The 9,081-nt window shown below is 45.7% G+C and overlaps 1 gene segment (V, D, J or C); it reads left to right on the plus strand.

Annotated features, from left to right (window-relative positions):
- The first annotated feature begins 286 nt into the window (after positions 1-286).
- LOC144488019 (T cell receptor alpha variable 38-2/delta variable 8-like) lies at positions 287-751 on the plus strand. The segment is given in 1 exon segment: positions 287-751. A coding segment is annotated over 1 exon segment (465 nt).
- Positions 752-9,081: the final 8,330 nt, after the last annotated feature.

Raw genomic sequence — 9,081 nt, forward strand, 5'->3', positions numbered from 1 at the left:
GTTTTCTGCTCTCACTCTGAACCTGTTGTGTGATTGGACGGATTGCTGCCGCTGCTCCATTCCTCTCATTGGTTGGATCAGCAGTGCAGTGGAACAGTGTCTTTCTGTCTCTGACAGGATTTCTCTCATTGCAGAGTTACAGACTCAGGAAGCATCATGGTGAACTATCTCACTCCCATCCTCATCATTATCTCACTTCTCAGTAAGTATTTTCTTCCCAGTAAAACTACAAGCTCCTCCTGACTGCTGTAACCCAGATATTCTTGTTGATAAAACAATAGTGATGATGATAATTGTATCGTTTAATCTGAGGCTAACTCTGATTGTCATATTGCTGTTGTTTCTGTTAGAATGGAGCCACCAAGACGAAGTGGAACAATTGGATCCTGGAATAAAGGTTAAAGAGGAAAATGATGTCACACTAACCTGCGCTTTGAAAACAAGCGATTCCAACCCTTATGTGTACTGGTACAGTCAGCAGCCCGGGAAAGCTCCAGTGTACATGTTTCAGCTTATTGGAGAGATTGTGCAAAGGAATACCGACCTCAATGATCGGTTTTCTTCCAAATTTGATAAAAAGAACAAGACTAGCGAGCTAACGATCAGTAACACACTGATTTCCGACAGCGCCGGGTACTTCTGTGCCATGAAGCCCACACTGCTGCAGAGACATAGCGAATGCCGTACAAAAACCCCACACTGGCAGTTCCAGTTAGTTCCCAGCAGGGTGCGCGCGCACACACGCGGGTAATTCAATTTCCACAGAGAGAGTGACAGAGATTCTTAACATTGCAACAAAAGACAACACTCAAAAACAGCAACTGGTGTGGTCCAGTTGCAGTTACATTAGTTAATGGTCGGAGCTTACATTTGCAATATCGATCTGAGCTACTTCAACACTTTTTCTTTCGTTTTCGATGCCCTTCTCTGCCTATTTGTTGCAAACTGTCCTTGTCTGCTGATTTATGGAAATTCTGCACATTTCCTTTCAAGTCTTTAACATAAGCATTAAAGTTGTTGGAGAAGATTCTTAAAGATAGGATGTATGCGCATTTAGAAAGGAATATACTCATTAACGATAGTCAACATGGTTTTGTGAGAGGGAGGTCATGCCTCACTAACCTGGTGGTGTTTTTTGAAGAAGTGACCAAAATGGTTGACGAAGGAAGGGCCGTGGATGTTGTCTATATGGACTTTAGTAAAGCGTTTGACAAAGTCCCTCATGGTCGGCTAGTGAAAAAGGTTGGATCCCATGGGATAAAGGGGGAGGTGGCTAGATGGGTGGAGAACTGGCTTGGTCATAGAAGACAGAGGGTGGTAGTGGAAGGGTCTTTTTCCGGCTGGAGGCCTGTGACTAGTGGTGTACCGCAGGGCTCTGTATTGGGACCTCTGCTGTTTGTGATTTATATAAATGATCTGGAAGAAGGAGTAACTGGGGTGATCAGTAAGTTTGCGGACGACACAAAACTGGCAGGACTTGCAGATAGTGAGGAACATTGTCAGAGGCTACAGAAGGATATAGATAGGCTGGAAATTTGGGCAAGGAAATGGCAGATGGAGTTCAATCCTGATAAATGCGAAGTGATGCATTTTGGTGGGAATAATGTAGGGAGGAGCTACACGATAAATGGAAGAACCATAAAGGGTGTAGAGACGCAGAGGGACCTGGGTGTGCAAGTCCACAGATCTTTGAAGGTGACGTCACAGGTGGAGAAGGTGGTGAAGAAGGCATATGGCATGCTTGCCTTTATAGGACGGGGCATAGAGTATAAAAGTTGGGGTCTGATGTTGCAGATGTATAGAACGTTGGTTCGGCCGCATTTGGAATACTGCGTCCAGTTCTGGTCGCCGCACTACCAGAAGGACGTGGAGGCTTTGGAGAGAGTACAGAGGAGGTTTACCAGGATGTTGCCTGGTATGGAGGGGCTTGGTTATGAGGAGAGATTGGGGAAACTGGGGTTGTTCTCCTTGGAAAGACGGAGGATGAGGGGAGACTTAATAGAGGTGTATAAAATTATGAAAGGCATAGATAGGGTGAACGGTGGGAAGCTTTTCCCCGGGTCGGTGGTGACGTTCACGAGGGGTCATAGGTTCAAGGTGAAGGGGGGGAGGTTTAACACGGATATCAGAAGGACATATTTCACACAGAGGGTCGTGGGGGCCTGGAATGTGTTGCCGGGCAAGGTGGTGGAGGCGGACACACTGGGAACGTTTAAGACTTATCTAGACAGCTATATGAACGGAGTGGGAATGGAGGGATACAAAAGAGTGGTCTAGTTTGGACCAGGGAGCGGCGCGGGCTAATTGTTCCTGGTTTCTCGTTTCAAGGCTTCATTCTAAGATCATCTTGCTGGTGCCAGTACAGAGCGAGACTGCGGATAGTTGGGAACCTGTCTCGGGGGCAGGGAATTCATATGGTTTTCGTGGAAGTGGAAATGACTCGGGTTGGGAAGCATTTTCCGATCAGGGCCATTGTGATCTCCTGGACTCGTTTCGATCGCCTCAGGGGGTCGGAGAGGAATTTCCCAGATTTTTTTTTTCCCCATATTGGCCCTGGGGTTTTTCACTCTGGGTTTTCGCCTCTCCCTGGAGATCACATGGTCTAGAATGGGGGGGTGGGGGTGAGTTAATAGGTTGTAATGAACAAAGCATCGTAGCTGTGAGGGACAGCTCGGTGGATAGGATATTGGTATGTAGATAGGCTGGAAAATTGGGCGGGGATCCTGGATTCAGGATTCAATCCTGGACCGGGGAGCGGAGCGGGCTTGGAGGGCCGAAGGGCCTGTTCCTGTGCTGTATTGTTCTTTGTTGTTCTTTTTCTGTTCCCTTGTACATTAAATCAGGACCTCTCCAATCCGGTTGCTCAGCTATTGGGTCCCATTTTCAATCCACGTCACTGATGAGGATTTCGCTTTGTACTGAATCACTTACTAATCCGATACTCCTGGTGCAAGAATGCTGGTCCGCAGTATGGAATGGACATTCAGCTGCCTCTCATATAGAGAGACAAAGTTACAGAATTTCCAGTAACTGGTTTGCTTGTATCCAAAGCAGCTCAGAAATCCTTGGTAAAAGCCCGAAATTGTTGAACAAACGCAGCACGTTCGTATTTTGCTAACTCGACTGTTTGGAACTGGGCGCTGTCGTGTATAAAATACAGATGTTACCCGCTACACGACACAAAGAATGTCGAGCGCCAAACTGAATGAACGTGAATATTTTCTTATGAGTCCACCTCCTCCAAAGACAACCTTTTCCCAGATATGGGTCACTGAGATTCTGTCACTCAGCCGCTGTCCTCAGCAGTAAAATAAGAAGTCTCACAACACCAGGTTAAAGTAAGAAGTCTCACAACGCCGGCATCTCCACATCATCTCAGCAGTAAAGACAGAAGGAGAAGCGGTGACTTTACAATGTATCTATAATATTAAATGTTACTCTCTGAAAAGGGGAAAATTCTCAACATGTCAACGGAGTCGCCTTTGTACCTTCTTGTTTGTAAGGAAAATAAACCAAATTAGTCTGTTGATCCCTGGCATTATTCTGATTTATAACCATAAGCCTTTAAGACGATAAGATATAGGAATAGCATTAGACCATTCGACCCATCGAGTCTGCTCCGCCATTCAATTGTGGCTGCTAAGTTTCTCATCCCCGTTCTCCCGCCTTTTCCCGGAAACTTTGATCCCCTTGCAAATCAAAAGCATATCTACTCAATGACCTGACCTCCACATCCTTCTGTGGCAATGAATTCCATCGATTCACCACCCACTGGCTGAAGAAATTCCTCCTCATCTCTACTTTAAAGAATCGTCCCTTTCCTCTGAGGGTGTGCCCTTGGATCCTCGTCTCTCTTACATGGAAATATCTTCCCCAGCACCGCGCACTTTTCCCAAAGTCTTGGTATGCTCTGGACTTCGGTGTACCCGGGATTTGAACAGAGAATTCCAGCAATGATGCCCGCATCATTTTACGATGTAAGTAGGAAACGTAACAAGGACTTTCTACAGAGCACCCATTCGGATTCCTGGGCAGCATTTGTGCCTTGGTATGTGTTGGAGTGAACCCTGAATCGACTCAGCAGCCAAATGCGAACTTGCATTAAACAACATTTGTCAGCAGAGGGCGCCAATCTCGAGCCCGGTTTTGGAGTGGGGAGGGATGCCGGGGGGAGGGGGGGCGGTGCTACAATCTCACGTGACATTATCACTGGAGCCTGTATGGATGGTAGGCTGCTGAGGTCACAATAGACTCCACTTCCCCTCCCCACACTCACACCCACACAGACAAACTGACTCACACTCACTCACACTGCAATCAACGGAGCAGAGCCTGGGTTCCCGCTCCCTTCCTCACTCTCTGACTCCTCCATTCTCACTCACTGGAATAAATCCACTCGGACATGTTTCTGATCATTCTGCTGGCGCTCTTGCACAGTAAGTACCGGACAACGTTCATCAAACCACGGAAACATATTTATACACAAAGATGCCAATTTAATTAACCATCAAAAATATCCATGTGAGGTGGAGATGGGAGGTTCCACAAACTATAAATTTACATGAACTCTTGATATTTCATTCCTCTACCTTTACAGGCGGACTGTGCGCAGATCCAGTAACTCAGTCACCGGTGACAATAACAGCATCAGAAGGGGATTCGGTGCAGTTGGATTGTAACTATACAGACAAGGAAATGAGCTTCATGCAATGGTATCAGCAGAAACCGGCACAGCCACTGAGAGGGATTATTACCACAACATTAGTAGTGAAGGAAAATAAAGTTTTAGGACGATATCTGGCGGCTGCTGACAAGTCCACACAGAGCGGCTCCCTCAATATAAGCGCCCTCAGTTTGGAGGACGGGGCGGTCTATTACTGTGCAGTGAGGCACAGTGTTGGGTTACAGCGAAAACCCTGTACAAAAACCTCAGCGAGTATTTACAACTCCATGAAGATGTTTTGATCACGAGTTCACGAAGGCGGCGATTCTATTTACCAGACAATTTGACCTTGTTCAAATCATCATAGAAGCACTTTGGTAAATCTCGAGATTAAACCCCAGGCCGCGAATTATATAGTAAGCAGATACCAGGAGTATCCAGCTATCAGCTGAAGGATGCGCTCAGAAGTGGAGGTAATATAGCAGAAAATTACCGGCTGTTCATCCAGAATTGTTAACTCAGCTGAGCCCACGGACACCGACTCCTCGGCATTCGTTCCTATAACTCAATGCAGAATGGATCAAAGTCTGCTGAAGTTCATAACAAATGAGATGTAGAATAACCTCCACACAGACTCACTTAGCAACACGACTATTGTTATAAATCCGGGACACAGAGACTCACCTCGCAGCACGAAGATAGTCTATTCCCACAGCTGACATTGGTGTATTGTGTGGTGGTGAACTGCCTTCTTGTGGTACCTGAGGTGCAGGTACACACACTGTGCTGTTAGTGAGGGAGTTCTAGTGATTTGACCCAGTGACCGTGAAGGAACATCGATATATTTCCATGTAGGGATGTAGAATAACTTGGAAGGGAACCTCGAGGTTGTGGTGTTCCCATGTGCCCGCTGCCCTTCTTCTCCTAGATGGCAGTGCTCGTGTGTTTGGATTGTGCTGCCTAAAAAAAAAACCTTGGTGAGTTGCTGCAGTGTATCCTGCAGATGGTGCACGCGGCTGTCACTGTTCGTCTGTGGTGGCAGGAATGAATGTTCATGCAATGGGTAGCAATCAAGCGGGCTGATTTGTCCTGCATTCTGTCGAGCCTCTCGAGTGTGGTTGCAGCTACACTCATCCAAGCAAGTAGAGGGTATTCCATCTCACTCCTGACTTGTACCTTGTAGATGGTGGACAGGCTTTGGGGAGTCAGGAGGTGAGTTACTCGCCGCAGGATTCCTAACCTTTGATCAGCTCTGGAAGCCATTGTATTTATATTCCTGGGTCCAGTTCAGTTTTCTGTCAACTCCCAGGATGTTGATGGGGTGGTGGTTGAATATCTGTTAAGTCCCATCTCATGTGTACCCATATACAGATGGATAGACATAAGATGGTTGCCTGGCACACAAACAGTCACCTGGGAAAGAGACATTAAAGTCAAATCGGTTCTCTAGTGCAGTCCCTCTATTCTGGGGGTGTGTGCCGTGTGCTAGATTCTCCTACTAATGGAAATATCTTCTCCACATCCACTCTGTCCAGGATTTTCAGTCTGCTGTATTTTTCAATGACATTCCCCCCTCATCTCTCTAAACTCCATCGAATGCAGATCCAAAGTCCTCAGCTGTCTGCGGTTTTATTTGATCGGCCTAACACGCTCATATTGAATGTTATTTATTTTTTGTGACGGTTTCTCAAGAACACTAATCTCATTGTGCGTGACCTGGTGACGCTGAACTCTTTATCCTCCGCGGTAGATTTCAGAGAGTTGCGATTGTAAATAAAACAATACGCGATTTGTACAACAGTGGATTTAGATGTTGATCCCGTGAGGGGAATAAATGCAGCAACACAAAAAACTTCAAGCTGAGGAATGAAGATAAACAAAGAACAAAGAACACAGAACAGTACAGCACAGGAAACAGGCCCTTCGGCCCTCCAAGCCTGTGCCGCTCATTGGTCCAACTAGACGAATGGAAAGACAGTGGGTGAATTCGAGCCCGAGACCGTGATAGAAGTCAAGGCACAGATTAGGAGGGACAGATGGAGTTACAGGGATATAAACACGAGGAAAGGGAATGAGAGAAATGTGCGAGAGGCAAGGAGATAAATAGAGGGACAGACAGTAAGATAAATGAGGGAGAGACGGAGACAGGAAGGGAAATAGATGAAGGTTCGGTGAAGGAACTGTGAAGGGAGCAGTTGCAGATTTATGGAGACAGTACAGACGAAAACATAAAGAGAGACCAAAGATGTGCGGGTTCGGTTGATTGGCCGTGCTAAAAATTGCCCTCAGTGTCCTGAGATGTGTAGGTTAGAGGGATTAGCCGGTAAATGTGTAGGGATATGGGGGTAGAGCCTGGGTGGGATTGTGGTCGGTGCAGACTCGATGGGCCGAATGGCCTCTTTCTGTACTGTAGGGTTTCTATGATTTCTCCATCTGTCCCTCCTAATCTGTGCCTTGACTTCTATCACGGCCTCGGCCTCGAGTTCACCCACTGTCTTTCCATTCGTTCATCTTCATTCCTTAACACAACATAATATAACATAGTACATGATACCGACAGGGTTATTTCCGAGAGCCTCTGGACGCCTTGGGAAACCAGACCAGCAGCAGAACCGCCGAGTAAAGCTTCCCGGACCCGCTGCAGTAAACACACAAACATGGTGAGGCACCGCCATCTGGCGGCAATCTGAGGTAACTGGTCATTTCCTGCAAAATCATCGAATTCTCAAATTACAGAAGGTCGTTACTACTGGTGATTATGTTGCATTATTCTTGTTCATCCTTTTACTATTCCAATGCAATTGAACACAGTTGAACGTATACATGAGAGATAATAACATCGTTATTTTAATTGCTGGCGATTCGCTTTATTTAATTAATAGTGGTTATAAAACTCATTCTAAACAATATGAAGCCCTCAAGATTCCGATAAGATGCCTTTTCTAAAATAACAACACAAGATGTAAATATGACCCTGGATTCACATTCATCTCCTATCTTCTTTAGTTATTTACATTTAAATATTTCCATCATAATGTTACCTCGTAACTTCTGGTTATTAACGTTTTCTACATTTGTTGCACCAAAAGAATGAGTAACTTAGTGGATTCATTGAAATAGGAGAGTGAGGGAAATCGGATTGTCTGAACTCTGAATTTTAGGGAGAAGGGGAGAAAGATAAGAACGGAGAGCCAGTGCGAAGACAGAGACGGTCAGAAGCAGAGCAATGGGGGCGAGACAAACAGAGGCGGAATGACAGAGCGAGATAGACAGGCCACAGACGGAGAGAGAGCAGGGGAATCTGAGAAAGACAGGGAGAAAGAGAAACTCAGAACTTATTAGTCGAGCTAACGCTGATTGATGCCCGACGATCATCAATCCTGAGAAAGCGGCCAATCCTGTCGCTGGGAAACGCCCCATAATTTCTGAGTAAATTACGTTTCCGCTGATGTGAATTTCCGCTTGAATATTAGAACAGAAATGTCAACACATTTCAAATACTGCTTCATTTCTGCCGAACCCGAAACCAGACACCATGTGCTCCTTACTTTGTTTGCTGATAATAATGGTCTTGCTGCCCGGTGAGTCAATAAACTCTGACAAAGTGCCATCCTGACTTGAAACATTATCTCTGTTCGCCTCTCACAGATGTTGTCAGATCTACTGAAAATTTCGAGCATTTTCTTTTTTTGAGTCAATGTTTAAATGATCAGTGTCTGTCCCATGGGCTCTCTTCCCTCCCAGATATTGAGTGTGTTCTGTGTTTTGTTACAGGGGCAAATGCTGAAGATTCAGTGTTTCAAGATCGATCTGAATTATCGGTTCTGGAAGGACAGAACGTAACACTGGACTGTAAATGCTCGACAGCTGCTTTTCAAGCTGTGTTCTGGTACATCCAGTATCCCGGGCAAGCTCTGAGATATTTGATGAAGATATATGGCTCGGGCAATACCGATAAGTCTCCGGATTTCTCAGATAGATTCTCGGCTGCTTTGCACAAAGGAAACAATACTGTTCCTTTAAATATCGCCAGAGCTGTTCTGTCCGACAGCGCCGTGTATTTCTGTGCCATGAAGCCCACACTGGGACAGATGAAGCGAACACCGCACAAAAACCCCAGACTGGGAGTTCCGGTTAGTGATCAGCAGAGGGCGCTCCCGCACAGGATCACAAACAAAATATCAAAACAAAACACAACACTCAACACGAACATCTGAGCCACAGTTGAATTTTTAACTTGCAACAATACTAAAAATACATTCACAGTTCCTTAACTCACGCTTCAACCTTTGATGACATTTTCTTGCCTGTGTGAATTATTGTGCAGCACTTTCCCCATCTTCACTCTCCTTTTCAAGGTCTCTTTGATCAACGGGTCTATTTGATCAGAGTATTTTGCTGCCTAAGGGACAGTTTAT

This window comes from Mustelus asterias, unplaced genomic scaffold (genome assembly GCF_964213995.1).
Source record: "Mustelus asterias unplaced genomic scaffold, sMusAst1.hap1.1 HAP1_SCAFFOLD_1213, whole genome shotgun sequence".
Classification (NCBI taxonomy): Eukaryota; Metazoa; Chordata; class Chondrichthyes; order Carcharhiniformes; family Triakidae; genus Mustelus; species Mustelus asterias.